Here is a 20,882-nt window from a genome sequence, read left to right on the forward strand (position 1 = left end):
TTCCTCATCCTGCAGTACCAGATAGTATATTTTACAGTATTATCGGTCTGAGTGCTCTCACTTTTTTTACCTCTTGTATAACATATGTTAATAGCTTGGGTCTAGATGGAATAAAAGTTCCCAAATTAATGCCAAATCTCTTTCTCAACTCCCAGACATTTTGGAGAGGTGGTAATCTTTCCATAGTTAAGGTTGCCGCACATTTTCTACTACTCACAGACTTTGCACCCTTTCTAAAATCTCCAAGAAATGTAGAGCAACCTAAAGATTTATAAGTAAAGTCAGGGGCTGGAGAGAATTTTTGGGGAAGCTTTGAAGTCATTTGAACAAAGACTTCCCAAGAAGAGTGTCATAAAAACCTGATCTGTTTTCAAAGTTGCAAATGTCTTCTAATGCTTTTGCCCAGACATAGGGAAAAAACAGGAATTTATCACTGGAGTTGAGCTAGTGCATATTACCAAAGAAGGTCCTAAATTTAAATGGGAAAAGTTATTAGGCCTTCATTTTAGAACTAGAGTGAGATAAGAGTGCTGGTGATGCATTTATAGATCACAGGCACATTGCATAGACTAGATAGGGGAAGGAGCACTGAAATGGGAGCCAGGAAACCATGGGCCAGATCCTCAGCTGGTGTGAATTGGGATGTCTCCAATGATTCAATTATCTCTGATATTGCTGACCCCAATCTCATCCATTTAGTCACATTGCTGTGCAGAAAGAACAGGCCAGGGGAACACCCTGGCAAGTCAGTAACTGAGGGCTGCTAACTGAGATGGCTAACATTTTTCTTTAGGGAGGCAAAATGTAAGCTACCCTTAAACAGCTAATGGAAAGTTTCTTCCTCAAGAAAACAGCTCTTGAGCCTGGCACTCTTGCTAGCTGTCATTTACTTTTAGACTGGCTTTCTTTAGCCACTGCTCTCTACCAAGTACAAGCAGTGAATCAGGAATGAAATTTTGTAGAATGCACATTTTCTGTTTAAAGAAAAAAAAAAAGTTAGTCTTTTTTGTTTTCCTATATTTTATCTAGTATTTTATCTGTATTTTCCCCAAGACTAATTTTCTTTTATTTTCCCATACTTTAAAATGTGTTGTGATTTTTTTTTTTTTGCTTTAAAGCTTTCTGCTCTCTCTCTTCAAGATATTTTCCTCTTGCTTTTCCCTTTCTCTCCCTATTGTATGACCTCCAGCGTTTTATTCTTCTGTCCTGTCTCTCAAACCCTCCCCATTACCTGTTTCACATGCATTTCTAAATCCCCTTTTGTCCTCTCCTTTCCATTGATGTGCACTCTCCTGTTTCTTGCGGAATGTGGACCAGAGTGCAGATCTTGCTCATGTTTGCTTTCTAAGTGTAGATGCTGAAAGTGTTTGGGAAGGCAGGTGAGGTGACCAAATGAATTCTCAGATAGGTGTTTAGATCACTCGTGGCTTTTGCGTGGGGAAGGGATAGTTTCAATTTTTACATAGGATTGATTTTGACATCTCTAAATGTCTTCAAGACATGATGAACTTTGAGAGATGAGAGAGAGAAATCAATCAGTTGCTTCTTAATTCTGATGTGTCCTCAGAAAAAGGTTTTTGTATTACGTAATTGTTGTTGTTCTTTTGCCTGTTCTTTCCTAGCATCCTCCTGGGCAACTGAGAAGGAAATACAGTTCCTGCTCCACTATTTTCCTGGATGACAGCACAGTCAGTCAACCAAACCTCAAGTATACGATTAAATGGTGGGTGTTGTTAAATTCTTGATTTAAACATATATTTTATTATTTCTGAACAACTGCTAAGCACTCATTGCAAAGACCAAGCTACACAGTAGTGGATTTTTTGTGCGTGTGCAGTCATATGTGGACGGTATCGCAGAGGCAATGGGTGGGATTTTCAAAAGTGCTGCTTTGATGCTCAGCTCTTTGCAGGGTCATGCTCGAGCTATCCACACTCTACATGTTCTCACAAGAATGTAGTGATCAGGGCTTTCACTTGCACTAGTGCTGAGTGAACCTGCCTCACATCAGCTGCTTTGTTTTGGGTGAGCATCCAAAAGTTAAGATATGTAGATGCTTCTCCAGTACTTGTGAAATCCTGTGAGAACATGCTCTTTTTCTAAGATTTCCAGAACTTCCTGCTTCTTTTGGGGTTGAAAATTCAGTACTTCCAGATTTGGCTTCCACGTTGAATGCAGGCAAGTGCTGCACAGCGATGAGCTGACAATGGGCGGCTTTATGTATGGGGTGCACCTCTGGCTTATCTTCTGGAGTCTCAGCACAGCTGGGTTAGTTCCAGTCTTCACTAGAAAATGTTTACATTTAGATCGTGTGGAAATGCAACTGATGTTTTGAGTATTGTTCTTTCCTCTGCACCAGGGGTTCTCAAACAGGGGGTCGCCAGGTTATTATAATGGGGTCATGAGCTGTTAGCCCCCATTCATGCTGGGGCTCTGGCTGTCAGTAATGCGCGTGGCTGGCAGCCCAGGCCCTTCAGAGCTGGGTGGCCAAAGAGCCGCTGGACGGATGCCCAGCTCTGAAAGCAGTGCTGCCCCCAACAGCAGCACAGAAGTAAGTGGCATGGCTTGGGGGGATGGGGTCATAACAGCTTTAAATATTTTCAATGGAGGTCCCAGCCAAAAAAGTTTGAGAACCCCTGCTCTACACTCTGTACAGTGGGGGGAAAATGGGAGAGTATATGTTCAAGCACCTTTCATTATTTAAAAAAAAAAAAAAAAAGTGCTGCTCTGTCCTGCTCAGATTCCAATCATCTGTAGTTTTTTTACCTTGGAGCATACACATTTAATGCAAAGTTTATTAAATCATGATCCATGCCGCAAAGGTATTTACCTAACAAATATATAGCACTGGCAGTCACTAGCACATTTTAAATTTCTGTAAAAAGGCACTTGCACACAAGTTCACAATAATGTTTCCTGAGTTATTTCTGCCTGTAATATATTGCCTTATGCTTCCTTTGTTTTGTTTTTTTTAAATTTTTTAAATTTAAAAATAACATTAAAAGCAACAGAGGACAAAGGGGCAGCATGTAGGCCACTTCCTGTTCCTAAACATTACTGAGCTAGGTCCTCTAAGTCATTTTTGTGCCACTTGAGTAGCGCCAAGGGATTTAAAGCTGCTTGCTGGCAGTACTTGCAAATGCCCCTAGTTTAGAGGAATTCTCAGCTGGCACAGGACTGGCTCCCCAGTGTAGGGGGTGTTCCAGAGAAGGCAAGGAGAGAGGGTGTCAGCGACAGGAGGGGACAGGGCCAGAGCACTGTGCATTCTGTTAGTCCAATCCGGGCTGGAAGAGTAATTCCTTTAGAGCTGTTATCCACCAGTGTAAGTAAGAAAAAGCAGCATCAAGGCTGCAACTTTTATCAGAGACTGGGTTGGCCCCAGCAAACTCCATGATTGGATGGGTGGATCTCCTATCCCAGATCTGACCCAATATATCATTTAAAAACACATCAAACCCCTAAATTAAAATATTTAGGGATCTGATTTAATCCACTAAAGTTAGGAGATGCAGACTCAGCCCTCAGACTACTTCATAGATTTCCAAACAATGGGTTTTTTCTAATCTGTGGGGTGATATTTTCGTACGAAGCCACCATTTAAGGGCAGCAGGTAGAGCCGTGCTTTCAAAAGTCCATGTGCCACTCCACTGAAGTCAACTGGAGTTAAACCTATCTTCCTGAAGACAGAATTTGGGCTGCATTTTTAGTTTTAACTCAGTTTCCTGAATTTTTTTTAATCAAATCAAATATTAGTTATCTTTCCTCCTGGCCAAGTAATTAAATCCCTTCACCTGTCCTATATTGTCAAAGCAAAATACGTCGGACAACAATGCATCATTGATAGAACAAATTGTCAATGAATGGGAACAATGAACTTTTTTAAATGCAGCCTTTTATGCCAGATTCATTAAAAGGAAACACTAGACTAGCATATAACAATGCATCATTGATAGAACAAATTGTCAATGAATGGGAACAATGAACTCCCTCCTCCCTCTTTATTTCTCTGTTAGTTTTGGCTGCTCCTCAGGATGTTGGAACAAGTGGTTAGGTTGGTGGTTCTGCTTTGTCTTTTAGTGTTTAACTCCCGTCACTGTGTGGTTGTTCAGTCAGGAGCTGAAAATAATCCCAGGAAACCATATTTTTCTCATTGTCAGGTGTGAATTAGATCAGTTTATCATATTTGCACACAACTAATATTTTGAACTTTCATGTTTAATTTCTGAGTTTGACTTTCAAGTAAAGAGCAAATATATATGCCTGAATGCTTGACAGAGAACAAGAAAAAGGCATAATATAATATGTTAGCATAGTTTTCTCCGCTAAAATAAAATAAGTAACTTGTTAATTGATGCTATATAAACATTTTTTAGGAGTTTGGTATTTCAGTAACTAAATGGGGAGACAGCCAAAAGATAATGGATTTAAAAGTAAAAACCACACAAGCCACTACCGGAGAAATAATTCACATTAGCCTAGCAACATTAGCAAAATCACTGATTTAAAAATACAGTAGATAATAGGCTGAAGGTACATAGAGGAGTTCAGCCAAGGGGTCTTACAAAATACTTGTATTAATGACCCACCTCTTTTTACACACCAGAGAACATCCTATCCTTCTAAGGCTTTATTTTGCATTTTTGAAGTCATTGGAAGTTTTGTCATTGACTTAAGTGGGAGTAGGCCTTTAAATAGAAGGTACGGTGTGAAGTACATGAGATGAGGGGGGAGAAGGGAGACAAAATTTTACAGAAATGTGTGTGACTCGAAATATGGAGTATGAATGTTCCATGTGGCAATTTATCCACAGTGAAAAGTGGACACTGTTTGCCGAGCTAAATACTCCTAAGTCTGTTTTCACAGTGGTTTTTAATATAAGTGAATTCTGGAGAGCAAAATATGTTAATGATCATACTGGTTATCTGGGCTTTGTGCTGTTTTTAATTTGTGTGTTTTTGTTTGTAAAATATATGTTTATGATCTTAAATCCAGTTCCAAGGCATTAACTCTATATTTTGCTTTACAGTGTAGCTCTTGCAATATATTACCACATCAAAAACAGGTATGTAAATAATGAGTTTCCTGTTAAAGATACCTATTTTAAAAAAGTTCAGTGTTTCTTTTAAATGTTTTTTTCATAGTTTGTAGCCCAGTGTCATGTCCTTGTCATATCTCCCTCCCTCCCTCCCTCCCCCCCCCCCGTATATATAGAGAGATTTCTTTCTATGTTATATTACTTGTGGGAATAAATTGACAGTTTTTAAAAATAATATTATAATAATAATAATGACTTTAAACGTGGTTCAAATTATTGTAGTATTCGAAAACTCAGACAGTTTTCTATATAACAATTTGTTACCCACACCATGCTCACTTACTAATTAAAAATGTGAGTACAAATTACGAAACATAAATCCTAAACTGTGTCCTTCTGTGTCTTCTGGTTTACCCTTTTGTAAAGTTTGTTGTAGGAACCATTGATTGTGTGGATGGGTAGTTATGAATTTTGGCATGAAATAAAAAGTCATATTGTTCAATGGGAATGGCATTATAAATAAGTTAGTAGCCTCAGAAGCAAAATTATTCACTAAAGTGTCCCAATACCGGATAATGTTTGTTTGGTTTTAGCTCAAGTGTGGTATTAAAAGGTGAAGATTAGGGAGAGGGTGAAAGAAAGATCTAGAAATTAACTATTCACTTCATGATATTAAAGAGTTTATTTTTGTAAATTAACTATTTTTAACAATTCTATTTTCTGTAAAAAGCACCTTTTAAATAATATTTCCTGACATTTTTAAAAGGGGTTTTCAGCTTCCATTTTGATGTTTGTTTTTATACAGGTCTTTTCATCAGGGGAGGAAATTATTTAGGCTCCACTCCAGCAAAACACTTAAACATGCTTACATTTAATCACGTGAATAATCTTGTTGACTTCAATGGGCCTATTCACATACTGAAAGATAAGCATGTGCCTAAGTGTCTGGGTGGCACGGGGCCTCACTTAGTTTTGCTCCCAATTTTGCATCGAGATCCTCAAGCATTGAAGAGAGTGGGTGTGAGGGTCTGCACTAGCAGCTGCCCTGTATAGCCTCTCCAGGGAGACAGTTAAATTAGCTTTATAAAGTGCTGTAAAGGCCTGATCCGAAACCCATTGAAGTCCATCAAAGGACTCCACAGACTTTCTTTATTACTGCACATCTTCGGTAGCTGTACATTGAACACAACGTGTTCTAAATGCGCCCTCTGCTGTACTCTGCAGAAACGGTTCTAGAAGTCAAGCTGTTGAAATCTCTATTACGTTTTCTTAAAGTATAGATGTGAAATGACTGTCTCTGACTCAAGATTAAAGGGACAATTGTCTCTGACTCAAGATGAAAGGGACAATTTGAGGACAGCACTCTGTTGTTCATGCTACAGTAACAGTAATAATTTTTTAAAAGTTCAGTTGCCCAGTACCATGGCCAAAAATATCAATATTTGTCATGGTCCTTGGTTTGCAAGCAGTCTGCCGCCCATAAAAGTCAATACGAGTCTGACTACAATGGGAATTGAATTAGACCCCTCATTTGCAAGGGAATAACTATTTAAGAAATATTTCATTCATTCTTTTTCTCTCCAGCACACCAGATTTACTCACAACTAGATAACTTACTAACATCCCAAACTCTAATCAAGTCTCTCAGTAACATTTTCAAGAGAAGCTATTGACAGATCAGACCAATCTTTACTACATTTTTCCATAGTTAACCTGACTTGAGTGTGTGACTGTATTGTTGTAATTGTCATCCCTTGTTCTGCCAGTTCCTTTTCTTCATAGTTCGTTGATCTCACTTGTTGCATCTTTCCTTATATTTAGATTTTAAGCTCTATCAAGCAGGGACCATGTCTGTCCTGTTTGTGAAGTGCCTAACATACTTTTGGGTGCTCAGAAAAAAATTAAAAAATAACAAAACACTTCAAATTAGATGTTAAATACTTCACTCCCAAAAGATAAAAGTTCTAAATGTTCTTTTCAATGAAGAAAATGAATGCTTATCATTAGGGCCCTACAAAATTCATAGCTGTGAAAAACACGTCACAGATTGTGAAATTTGGTCTCCCCCATGAAATCTGGCTATTGTAGGGGAGACCAGATTTCACAGAGCTGGGTGACTGGAGAGCTGTGGCTGCTGCCTGGGAGCCCAGCTCTGAAGACAGTGCCACCACCAACAGTAGTGCAGAAGTGAGGGCGGTACGGTATAGGGCATGGGGGGCGGGGGAATGTTACGGGGGGATAGAGCTGGCCTTATGGGTGGATGAATGGGTGACCACCCAGGGCCCTATGGTCCACACACACCACACACACACACACACACACCCTCCCTCCTTACCTCCCTCAAGGCCTCTTTAACTCCTGAGGGCTGGACCTGGAGTCGGGGAGGAGGAGATGGTACGGAATTAAGTGTGGCATATTGCCACCCTCACTTCTGCGCTGCTGGTGGTGGTGGCACTGCCTTCAGAGCTGGGCTCCAGGCTAGCAGCTGCCCTCTGGCCACCGAGCTGTGAAGGCAGCAGCACAGAAATAAGTGTGGCAATACCGCAACCGCCCACAATAGCCTTGTGAGTTCCCCCCACAACTCTTTTGGGTCGGGACCCCCACACTTACAACACCATGAAATTTAAATATCTGAAACTCTGAAATTTACGATTTTTTAACTCCTATGACTGTGAAATTGATTGAAATGGACTATGAATTTGGTAGGGCCCTACTTATCCTATCTCATTCTTCTGTTTAACAAGTATTGGAGGCCAAGCAACTGCATTCTTGGCGGGCTGCAGCTAAAGCATGGAGGAACGGGGGGGTGGGAGGAATCCTTATCTTTGTAAAGGGCCAGAATTATAATAGCCATATGCACCACTGATTCCAGTGGGACTACTTGTGAAATAGGGTGATACCCTTACTCTCACACAATATTAGAATGTGGCCCAAAATTTATGTTTTCTTAGCTGATGAGGAACTTGTGCTGCATGCTGGCTTTACTTACAGTAGGCTGAGATATTCATCTCATTTTAAGAAAATGTTTATTTCATGCATTAGTAAGTTTCAAAAGCACCAAACCCTTTACCTTCAGGTGCTATGTTGGGCACTAGTTAAATATATTTTGTGATCTCAGATGCCCACTGAACGTCCAAGCTATAACCTCCCTGGATTCACATAGTTCCGTACAGATAGAAAGTACATCCAACAGTCTCTATTCAGGAGAAGCCTGTGACCAGAATAGCAAGGATGCATCAAATAAAGATTAAACTGTAATTAGAAAGCCACGTGGAGCAGCTTGCACAACATCTGCCTGCAAAGTGCTGAGTGCTGCTGTTGGTGCGCCTAATTTCCTGATCATTAATATTTATCCCAAAATTACACAAACAAAATTCTTAACTAAATATATCAAAGATTATTGTTAATGTCTGTGGAGTTGCATCTGATGTCTTGCTGCTCTTGAGTTGTTGGGATTTACAGCCAAGATGGCCAGCACAAATACACTTAATGATGACTTGCTTTAATTTGTGAATGGCAGGCACAGTCTTATGCCGGCAATGAAATTGCGATGTTTCTCTTTCTTTTTCAGGGACACAGATGGAAGGATGCTCTTAGATATTTTTGATGAAAACCTTCACCCCCTTTCGGTAAACTCATCTACCTCTTCTTGTCCTTCCTGAGATTGAGTCCGCTACTTTTCCCCATACCTGTGTTTTCGATTGAGTCATCTATTTGAAAATATTTCTTCCCCAGAAAACCGAAGTGCCACCAGATTATGACAAACACGACCCAGAGCAGAAACAGATTTACCGCTTTGTTCGGACGTTGTTCAGTGCTGCTCAACTAACTGCTGAATGTGCCATTGTCACGCTGGTGAGTGTCTGTGAAATGACATCAATCATTCAACAGATCCACTCTTGTTCCCTGAGCTTGGTTCTGTGTAGCTGTGCAGAGCTGGATATTGTAGAGACTAAGGGAGTTATTGAAGAAAAAAATAGTGCATTTTTTGTCTTGGAGAATAAAATATTGAAGAATTACAGGAGGCTGTATAGCATGTGTAACATGCTCAGGTTTACATCTTGCTCACACAGTGTGATAACATTACAGGCCACCAGGCTGACTAATATAAACCTCAGGTGAGGTAAGTGTCTTGTCCAGGTGGAAATTTTAGGTACTGAAACCATTCCACTTTGGTCAGGTTTCCTGTGTATCATCATGGCTTCCAGCAAAAATTATTTGACAACTGTCAGTAGCTTAATGGTATTTATAAGAGTTATGGATGCACAAAGGGCTGCATGAGTGACTGGAGCATATTGATGACTGCTGTTTTTACTTGCTGCGTACGTGTCTTTTTGGGGCATGTCAGATCAGTGAACAATTGAATAACTCAGGATGAAGTTTGTCTACCTAAAAATAGCGTGCTAAAGATGAAGGGCCAGATCTGCAGCTGGCTTAAATAGGCATAGCTCCATTGACTTCATGGGCTAATGGAGCTAGGCTGATTTCCACCAGCTGAGAATCTGGCCTGAAATTTATATCCTCTGACTCTGGTGAGGCTCTTCAGGTTTCAGGCACAGGTTTTGCTACATTCTTGGCTTAGAGTTTAAAAAAGCAAACATGCTGGATATTTTCACCTCTTTAGAGTGAGTTTGTAAGACAGTTTTACCAGGTTTATTTTTAGGGGGCAGGAGGTGAAACTGGAGAGGCAGAGCCTTAACGTTGGACCCCATTCTTCCTCTTTGACAATCCCTCTAGCTTTGCAAACCTCTGCAAACCCTCCCTCTCTGGTGGGCTCGCTCTCTCCAGAGTCTGTCAGCACCACTTGTGCTGGTCAGTAGGAGACAGGGAATATGGGGAGATTAGTGCAAGGTTCACCCTACAGCCCTTGCTGTTCTGGATGCACGTGACTATTGGAGTGTGCTGCTAGTCAACTGCTTGGCCCAGCTGCTATCCATAGTTTTATACAATGAGTTTATTGCTTTGTCTCTCTCATATAGAAGTAGTCCTTAATTTAAAGAGTTTATTGTCAAATACAGTGGAATGCTCTTACATGAACACCTGTTATCCAAATTTATGTTCTGTGAGCCATTGTGAAAGAGATCCCTCGTTCTAGTTGAAAAGAGAGGGTTTTATTATGCATAGCAAAAATTAGTGACTGCTCCATGTGAAGTTCTTCCATAGCAATCTTGTTAATGTGGTCACATTTGAGGAAAACATAGAGCCCTCCACTCCTGTTGTAGAGAAACCATTAAAAATAAAAACCCACGGCTAACTGATTTGATTTTGATCAGCAGTTAAACATACCATTTGAATTATTGTCTTAATTAACAAGTGTCCCTAGTGGTTGGAACCTGAGACCTGAACTCTCTGTTCCTGGCTATGCTGCTTACTGGTTGTAAGACCTTGGGCAAGACACTCATGGCCTGATGTTCAGAGGTGCAAAGCACCCTCACTTTCCAGTGAACTCAGTGGGAACTGCACACGCTCAGCACTTTTCCATGTCAGAGCATTAATCTGCCTATGATCTAGTTTCACTGTCTGTAAATAAGGGGACAGTAACGTGCTTTCAAACCTTTGGATAAAATGTCTTTTGTAAGTATGATGCAATGGTATTTTTAACAACACATTTATTCATTGGTTAAATATTCTTCCTTCACCCCTGACTTCCATTTCCTCATCTGTCACCCTTGCAGCAGTGGGGGCCCTAGAAACAAATCTCTCTGATAGCTTTTTAAAATAAAACGAAAAACAAAACTTCCTAAATTGGCTTTGCTGTTACATTACAAACGTTAGCCGAAATCTGCCAAGTGCTTTTGAGTTTTCAGATGTTGACTGTGGGTAAAGAGCAGCCTCCCCTACATAAGCCTGTGTTTCACTGTAGTAAGTTCCCACATCAGACTGCAATCTGATCTGTTGTCTGCCACTCATTCCTTCTTGGAGGCTTGCCCGCACTCAGGCAGTATGTCTGTGGGGAAGTGGATCACAATGCATCTTAAATAAGAGACGCGAATTATTGTTGGTTTTCTTCCAGTCCCTCTTTAATAGATTATTATTAAAAACAAACATCTAAACATGTAGGGTGTCTTGAGGTGAATGCACTGCTGTCTGCTTCACCCTTGGTATGCAGACATACCCAGGCAACGCTGTCTGAGAATCAAGAACAATAGCAATGGTGGGTTAGATTGCAGTCTGTACACCTGATGAAGGAATTGAGTGAAATGAAACTCCAGCCTGTGTCAGAAAAGCTACTTTCTGGGGGGGACCTCCATTGCGATGCTCCAAGTGGTTAATTAAAATATTTCAATTAAAGCCTATAATATTACAGCAAAACTCATTTATAATTAAACAAAAAGATTTAATTTCCACAAAGCCATCCAAGGCTGCCAAGAGATTTCTTGTAATGATAGGTGAGGAAATTAAAATCTGAGGCTGAAACAATTAAAATGCTACCTCACATTATTTATTTATTTTCGAAATAGCACCATAGAAAAACAACATTAGTTGAAAGAATGAATTTTATTGCTGATTAAAACTCATTTAAATAACATTGTCTGTCTTGGTGAATAGTTGGCTTATGCTCAAGCTGTGACTTGGCTTTATGGAAGGAATAATGGGTGCATGTTCTCTTTCCTCTCTAGGAGGTACTTCCATCCTTGCTGAAACCTGAGCGAATACTCATTTTCCACCAAGCATATCTCTGACATTGCTCTCATGTTGCTGGTTGGATGGTAGTGGCAGGATCTAGTAACGTCACTGCTTAATTGGCTAGCACAATATAAGTGCTCTGTATTAATATTATCCATAGCTCAAGGAAAACAATATACTACATAGATGTCTTCACTATTTATACATTGTCACTTTGCCCTACAAACATAAAAGAAGTCTGATCATTAGAAATAGGGAGGAAGGATGATCCTTTGGGCAGCTGTTCTGTTCTCTGCCACAGACTTCCTGTGTGACCTTGGCAAATCACTTAGCCTCTCTGTGCCTCAGTTCCCTGTCTGTAAAATGGGGATGGTAGCACTTCCTTGCTTCACAGGATGTAGTGAGGATAAATACATAAATGATTGTGAGCTGCTCAGATAATATGGTAATATAGGCCAGATGAGTACCTAAGATAGACAACATTATTTCGGTAAAATTTAGATAAATATAGATACAAAAGATATTTGTTGGTGCCTAGATCACTCATATTCAGCATCTGTACCATGTTCATCTCCACAGTATGCCAGAGCGGTGGGAATATTGTAATTACATAAGAGAGTCTATGTTTGCCATACAAGATATATGGATTTAATGAACCCAACCAAATGTTCCCAAGTTCTCCTTATCCTTGACAGTCAGGTTTTCAACAGCAGAATAAAGGGAGCATTCCGGTACTGTAAAGAGAAAGTTCACCCCACCTGCACTATTTCCTCATGAAGAGAGTATAATGCTTAGTGGTTTACTGTGTTACTGCAAGACAGTTTCATTATAATTATAGGGTATGTAGAGTGTGAGTGTGTGTCTGTATGTACATGTGTGTGGAGAAAAAAAAGCTTGCACTCCCTTTGCAGGTATTGGCTGCATTTACATTGAACATTCTGACTTTTAACTGCTAGTGAATACCTGTTTCATCTAAAAACATTTATATTTGACTTGCTAAATGGATGTATGGAGGAGAAAGCTATTTCCTTTCTTGGTTATTGCTTTTGCTGGGTGTCTGCAAACCATTTTCACCAGATGGGAGTGTGGATTTTCTTGAGAATAGAAAGGTGTCCTTTACTGAACTGGAAGCCCCATTACCCATAGTGTAGTAGCCCATTGTGAATCATTCAGGCAGTAGCTAGGGTAAGAGGACAGTCATGTGAAGGAAAGGAATGGGCACTCAGTTAGTGAAATATTCCCCTCCACTGTGCTCCTTAATCTATTCTAGTGACATGAATTCCACAGCTGCCACAACCCTATTGAATATCTGACAAACTCAAGATATTAAAACCCTTCCACGTGCTAGCCACCATTCCTCTTCCTACTGATAATCTTATAAAAACTGTCCTGGATGCTTATTTAATCAAATCTTGTCATCTTTAAAAAAAAAAAAACAAAAAAAAAAGTAAATTGCAACAATGCTATTTATCTTTTGTTTAATGTTAGTAACCTATTGTGTCCAAAGGTTCCTGTGGCGCAGAATAAGGTTATCATCTGACAAAATCTGCTCCAGATTATATATCAATCCTAAATTCACTGTCTAGGAAATTTAAAATCACTACCTACCATTTCTTTTTTGAGCAATGAGACAAAGCCAAAAAACTCCTGTTGGACACAGTTCTCTATCTTTCATACAGTGTCACACCTGGTGTGATTTAAGAAAAAAACAAACAAACAAACCAGCTGATCTAATTCTGCAGTAATGACTGCAAATGCTTTTCTTTGTAGCATTGGTGCATAATTACAGAAGAGAACAAAATGGAATCATGTTGACTTCTGCTGCAGTGGAAATATTGCAAAGAAGCAAAATTTAAGGGAGCAGAGGGAATCTGCTTTTCCAAAGGAAAAGGGACAAATTCATTTAGGGAATATGTTTTTATTTTCAGACTTCTGAGATAATGGACTTGATCTTCCATTCTTTGTGCACCCAGAACTTCCATGTAAGTCAGTGGGAATCCTGGCTGTGTAAGAAAGGGACAGGGAGGCCCAATATTACAAGGAGAGTGGAAAATAACTATCATATAATAGTCTGAGTGTCTTTTATCTGCATCTTTCTTTCCAAGAGGAACTGGATGAAATTTTGAGGCAGAATTGGAGATTATGAACATTTGAGTTTCTCCTGATTTGCCGAAGATTTGATGTTGAATATCTGGTGTTTATTATTATTTATTATTAATTTTTGTATTTGGCCTCTTTTTTCAGAGGTTTTTGCAGCTAAATACTTCACTGCTTTTCACATTTGGTCTCTTTTAAAAGTTGGATAAGCTTGTACCTCTGCCAGCAGTATCATGCCAGGATATCCTCTTCTACAAAATGGATGGCACTGGGTCTGTCTGGAACATTTTAGGTGCCCAGCCGAGCAAGTGCAAAGCATACAGTTAGTTTTGGAGAGAGTCAGTAGGGAGCTGGCTAATCTCTCAGAACAGAAACATATGGCGGCTCAGTGGTTGGATCTGAGCTCTTAACTTTTGCTAGGCACTGGAAGATGCTTATCTTAGTACCAGCACATACAATAACATTTCCATGCAAATTCCATTTCAGTTTCAGGCATTGGGATGCCCCAAACATTTGTACTTATGAAGAGACAGATGTATTTATTCCTTTTTACTTTGTTGATGTGTGTTGGGATGGAAGCTGTGCCTTCACATAGTGTGTGGTGATAACAACATTTAGGCCCCAGTCTCACAACTGCTAATGTATGAACAGATTGGAGCTCCCCGTGAGCACAGTAATGGAGCAGACGGGGGTCCATAGAGGCACACCATCCATCTGTACAGTAACAGCTGCAGGACTGGAACCTTAAACACCAAAGGCTGGACTCCCTTGTCACATGCAACAGTGTAAATCCAGTGACTCCACTGAAGTCAATGAAGTTTTGCTGGTAAAATTCAGCACTGAAAAAACATCCTGAGAAGAGGCTCAGTTTCTACATTTATGATGCTAAAAAGGTCCTTCATTTTTCCTTCTCTGCTGGAGTTGATTGTTGGCTGATAAGAAATGAAGGTATGTTTGGCAGATGCCTTGCTCCTACTGCTAGTATTTTGTCTGAGAATTCCGATAATGCCAGGTGATTCCCATCTGCTCAGTCAGACATAGGTTGGCTGCCCACGTTCTTTCTCTCTCTCTCCTAAAACGTTCAAAAATTGCTGACAAGTGACTTTTGTATTAGAAATACCTCATTCTTAAGGCTGCACATGTGCTTCTGTGTTATCTTTTTAAGCTGCGATAGTTAATCAGGCATTTAGTTTACTCGGTGATAGGCCCTGTGGTATAAATTGTTCCCCATGTAATTAGTCATTTTGACTGGATAGTAAATTGGAAGCAAAGTAAGCAAATTTGTCTCCCACCTCTGACCCGTTCTGAGCAGTTTACCTGAATTAGGTTGGGCGACGTAATGGGCATTCTGAATCTACCCTCTAACTGTTCCCACACCTCTCTTTCAGTAAAGATATCATGATCTAGTCTAAAACAGAACTTCTGCTAAAGTTTTCACCATAGCTAGTTCACTGTATCCAAATCTGCAATAAATTGTTTTGAACATAATTAACCTCTACCATGACCACATCATTGCTCCAGTGGGATCTTGTTTAAGTGGACTGGGATTTCTAAAGCTCTTAGACTAACATTTTCTAAGTTTGGCACCTAAATGCATATTTAGGCATCTGAATAAAAGTGGCTTGATTTTTTCCCCCAGAGTTCCACTGACTGACTGACTACAGCAGGTAGTGCTCAGCACCTCTGGAAACTGGGCCACTGGATCATTTAGGAGTAGGATGACCAGATGTCCCAATTTTATAGGGACAGTTCTGATATTCAGGGCTTTTTCTTATATAGGCACCTATTCTCTCCCACCCCATGTCCTGATTTTCACATTTGCTATCTGGTCACCCTATTAGGTGCCTAACTTTAGGCATTCAGTTCCAAAGGACTTTCAATAGCTCGATCCTACAGGTTTCTTCAGTTATTGTTGACTTCAGAAGGTGGTCAGCACCTTGCAGGATTGGGCCTTTTGTGAAGCTTTGTTGCAAAATTAATGTTTCAGTGCAGAACTGTGGAGGTCAAGAGAGTTCTTGCATTTTGCAGGACAGGAAAGGAATACCAAATCATTCCTGTTTTCTTACACCTCTTTCACTGAGACGTCTAACCTGCCACACAAACCACTGTTGGCAGAATCACAATTTGTCTGAATCTTGCCAGGGTTGCAAAATAGTGACAGCAATTTCAAGCTATTTCTTTTCAGTGCTTCCCACTTAGCCTCCATTTTGTGTGATGATGAAAACAACCATTAAAAGCAGAGTTGGTTGGGAATTTTCCATTGGAATGATTTTTCAACAGAAAATGCAGTTTCTTCAAAGTCAACATTTTCTTCAGGAAAATTTCAATTTTCCCAAAATAATTTTGATTTTCATTGTGGAAAAATCAAAATGAAATACTTCATCCTGGAAGATGTAGTCTGGCCAAGGGAGTCTGATTTATGAGGGAGAATGGGACATCAGGACCTTGAAATGTAACTCTTTTGATGCAGTTCCTGATAATGGGGGAAGTGCATTTAAATGTTGAACTGACTCAAAACAAAGCATTTCAGGTCAGTTCAATAAGCCAAAATCACAAATTTTGATTTGGAAATATCTAAATGTTTGGTTTGGACCAGAAAATGTTGAAATGAAATGCTTTGATATTTCTGAATAGAATTTTATTTGGATATTTCTCTGCATAAAAATGTTGGTATTTCAACATTTTGTCCCAGTTTGGAAAGGAAACAAAATTTGAAATATCGGAATTTTCCATGGGATGGAAATTCCAAATTTTACTTAGCTCTCATTCAAAGCAAACAAATCAATACCATCTCAATTCCAGTCTTCTCCTCCATCAGAAAGTCTTGCATCCTGTTGGTGGGTTTTGAAGTATGTAATAAATATTATTCAGATTATACCAGAACGGTATTCTCAACAAAGAAATGTCACCTAAGCAGTTTAATTTATGGTTAAAAAATTAGGCTGCTATTTGACATATGTCTGTGAAAGGGCCAAGAAAAAGCTTTCTACTGCTCTGACTGAGATTTTAGCTTTAATTCTGTTATTTTATGTTTGTATTATTAAAAATGCCCAAAGGTTACTTACGCAAGATGTCCAAGAATTTCAGTTGTGGTTACAACAAAGACACCACGTTTGCTACTGGAAAATCTGTTGTATGTAGCTGGGGCCTGACATTATTAATGGACAAATGCACAATACAGACATGCAGATACAGCCAACTGAGGTATCAGATATATCAATAAAGGTTTTTTTGTTTGTTTTAATATAAGGACCAGTGCTTCTGGAGTTTGGGGGCACTGTATATTTCAAAATAAGAAATTTTTAAAATGAGCATCACTTAAGATTTTCCACAGCAGAACAGAGCAGAGCATTCAAGTAACCAAAATATGTAAATAAGGGTTTTTTTAAAGATTGAAGTGCAGTTAGTGTTTTAAAAAAAAAAAAAAAAAAAAGAGCGGGGCTTACCTGTTTTGCAGTCTGGGATGATAGAAGCAAAGTTGTGTTTTATTTGACCAACATTTTTTTACCCAGTGGTGTTTGTTTAAATAAGAACTGAGTTCACCATTCTATGGTCATGTTGCAATCAACCCGAGAGCCAAACTGTAAACTCTATAATCATGCTTGCTGGAGTCAGATGTAGTCACACTAGTAATAATTGTAATGGGGTAAACATGGGTTTTGGAGGTTCTGGAATACTAAGAAGAAAAGGGGAGTGAATTGGGGTAGGCAAGTGCTTTTAGTTTTTAGAATCTAGCTCCATGAATGTTTACCTAGGGAAGCATTGTGGACTTGCATCTGCATAAATAAAGTGCTATTACCAGAATTTCTGCAATCTGTTAAGGCAATAATACTGTTCCTAAAGATGGATCAAATTGTTTTAAGTGGGTGAAGGTAATTCATGGCATTTAATTCATGGGTTCTGGATGCCATTAGTGGTAATAATATAGTATTAGTTATGGTTCTGTAAACAGAAAAATCTACTGAAATAGTCACTTGGCAATGAGTCTTCACTAAAGATGACCGATTACTTCTGATTCTTAAGATACAGATTTATTTCCTCCAGTATTCTGAGAAATTAGTACATTTTATAACACACTTCCCTAAATTGAATTTCTTAAATTCAGATTATTAGTCAACTTCATAGCAACAGATCTTAAACGCATGAAAATACAGAGAAGGTATATTATTTTTGTAAGTTAAGAAAGAAAGAGTAATAGTAACCAGAACATACTGAACTTAGCAATCATATTATAAAAGCACAAGAAATCTTGGGTCTATTTGATACAAAAATTGAACTGAAATACGTTAGCAGATCTGTGTTTACCCCAGAGCTAAATGTGCAGAGATTTAGTTGCCCAATTGATGTCAATACTAATTGGAGTTGCATGAGTAAATACCCAGCATCTTTTTTTCTTGATCCCAGATCCATTTCCTGGCTTGTACCAATGGAAACCAGGTTTTGGTTTCTTGTCCCAAGTAAATCTACTTAGAATTAGGGGTACAAAGGTGAAAGTCACCCAAAGGGGCCCAGAGCCAGTTGAGACAGCTCCAAAAGTTGATGCTGATTTAGCATCTCTTCCAAGGAGTTTCCACTGGCCAGAACATTGGATCATGTCTCCTCTGCAACACAGGCTACCATGAGAACAAGAGACCTGCTTTCCAATTTCTACACTGGCTTCCCGTAGAATTGTGAGCCAAGTTCAAAGTCTTATTTTCAAGGCACTTCATGGCCTGAGCCCAGCATATCTAAGAGATCATCAAAGCTCTGGGATGAAGACTGGAGCCAACAACTCCATTCCTATGGCGCAATTTAACTCTCTATCAATAAGGGTGAAGCACATCTGTGCAGGAGACAAAGATTTCTTGGGAGCTAGTCTGAGAGTGGGGAAGAAACTCTCAAAGCTAAGGACCATTACAAACCTGACTAGCTTGCTCTCCCAGGTGCCAGGCACACTTCTCAGACTTGCCTTCTCCAACCTAAGTGCAAAATAGCATGTACATTTAAATAACAAAAACCCACCAAAACAGAACACTAAACTAAACACTAAACACAGTTCTCTACTTTGAGAGAGAATAAAGAGAGAGAGCCAACCAGACAGGGCGGACAGTAGTCACATTCCTTAATGCATTACTAGATGGTGCTCAAATACCATGATGATGAGGGTACTATAAGAACCTAAGCAGAATAAAATAGTGTCCTTCGGAGCCCTAACTTGATTTGAAAGCTGCAGGCCTCCAGCAGAGGGTGCTGGCCATACCTCCTTCCCCAAAGGAGAATTGCCTCTCCAAACCCAATTTTCTCTCATTTATTTTAGCCTGTTACTCCTAGTCTATATCCCCTGATTCCTAAATAATTCTTCTTTCTTCTAGGTGTTTACACTCTTCAAATATCTGTAAATTGTTCTATCTCATGTCCGTAATCTTCTTTGAGCTGCATTTAGCTCTTCTAATATTTCCTCCCCTCTCTCTGACCGTTTTCCTTGCTCTTTTCTCATCTCCCTCCAGTCGTCAATACTTTTCTGCTTCTGCCTAGAAGTGAATGCAATATTTTAGTTGTGATCAAACTAGGGCTGTGTAGAAAGGGACTGCTACTTCCCTTTTTGGTGTGATATGATATGATTCTCTCTATGAAGCTCGAAATGGTGTTATTTGAATTTCCTGCCATTTCGCTTTGCAAATTTAAAACTAATATGCTGTTCACCATCACAGTGGAGATTAAATTCAGTGCTGACATAAAGCAAGTATAACTCCATTGACTTGGATGGAGTTGCCCCATTTTACAACATGGCTGAGTTTGGCCCTATGTCTCTTTGGCATTTTAGCTTTCATAAGTTTCTCCCTCCCGCTGAATATCTGTTTTGGATTATTTTTGTCCTAATGTATTACTTGGCATTTTCCTGAAATTCAGTCTCTTGTTTAACCAGGCTAACAAAAGGACTTTCCTGTTTTTTGTGGCTTGTTCGAACCAGCAAGCAGATTCACTGTCTGTATTATGAACAACTGTAATTGTGTAACACCTGCCTTATGCTCTTTACATTGGCAGTTCATAAAGTGGCAGATCAATTTTAAATTGACACCATTGAATGGGGTGGGGCCCTGGCTACATGTGAAGTATCTTTATAATTGTATTTTTAAAATGTTCAATAATGATGTACAAATACATGAATTAACCAGTTCTGAGATCACAAGACCTCATGTTATGCATAGTAGCTTCTTTCTGTGTTTCTAAACAGCAACAAACAATATTGAATTTTGATTCTTATATATATTTCTTTTATGTCAAAATGTAAATACAATAGTCTGAGATAATTAAAAGTTTCACTACATTAAGGGTTAGATGCTCTCCATATTTCATGTTTGTACAGTTACAGGAGTAATACCAGTCTTTGTGCTTATTTGGAAACAGTGGTATTTCCATGGATTCCTGTTTCCTAGCAAGTGGATTGTTAGCAGGCAGTTAGAAATCCAGTCATCTGTCTATGAGCTAGGTGTTCCATCTTTTCAAAATGAATCCCTAACCAAAAAGTCAGCGAGTGAAGTAGAAAAGTCAAAATTATCTGGCTTCAGTGACAGCTTTATGTGCAGTCTGACGTTTGTCCATTGGCCAAACCTTTTCTGTGACCTGAATGGAAATAATACTAGCCAGGCACAGAAGGTGCATGATAGCATGTTGCATCCACATAAAAGCGAACCAATCTCCAAAAGGTAGGATGATATTTAGTGAGTTAATTTGGTGTGAAGTATTATAATAAACTAATACAGATGTGCACTAAATTTACACACAACAGAATAGGTTTCAAGCTCAACAAATTTATAGCTAAAGACTAAATAGCCCAACCAGCTCCAGTGCCACATGTTGATTTAAGGATCTTGCGAGGTCCAGCTTCATTCACCTTTCTAGGTCTTTGCTGTTCTTGACATCAATTAAAACTCTAGAGTTTCTTATCTTCATGGAAAACAGCTACTTTGCAAGGGCATATGTTATAGCAACTTTACCCGTGAGACCCTACAAATCAGAGGGTCCTTATTGTTTTTGCATAACATGTTTATTGCCTTTCCTTTTTGTGTTGAAGGGTATAGTATAAAAAAATAACCCAAGTGTTTATTACAAGGTTTGGAAATAATCTCTGAATAACAGAAGA

The 20,882-nt window shown here is 39.2% G+C and overlaps 1 protein-coding gene across 1 annotated transcript in view; it reads left to right on the forward strand.

The window, feature by feature from the left end:
- CCNY (cyclin Y) overlaps nt 1–20,882 on the forward strand; it is a 206,358-nt gene that overhangs the window by 160,798 nt on the left and 24,678 nt on the right. The window contains exons 4-7 of the mRNA XM_067542651.1: nt 1,623–1,723; nt 5,027–5,062; nt 8,607–8,664; nt 8,771–8,890. Coding sequence (XP_067398752.1) covers nt 1,623–1,723; nt 5,027–5,062; nt 8,607–8,664; nt 8,771–8,890 — 315 coding nt within the window. The remainder of the gene's footprint in view (nt 1–1,622; nt 1,724–5,026; nt 5,063–8,606; nt 8,665–8,770; nt 8,891–20,882) is intronic.

This window comes from Emydura macquarii, unplaced genomic scaffold (assembly GCF_026122565.2).
Source record: "Emydura macquarii macquarii isolate MOO-44397 ecotype Brisbane River unplaced genomic scaffold, CSIRO-AGI_Emac_v2 contig_719, whole genome shotgun sequence".
NCBI classification, from domain to species: domain Eukaryota; kingdom Metazoa; phylum Chordata; order Testudines; family Chelidae; genus Emydura; species Emydura macquarii.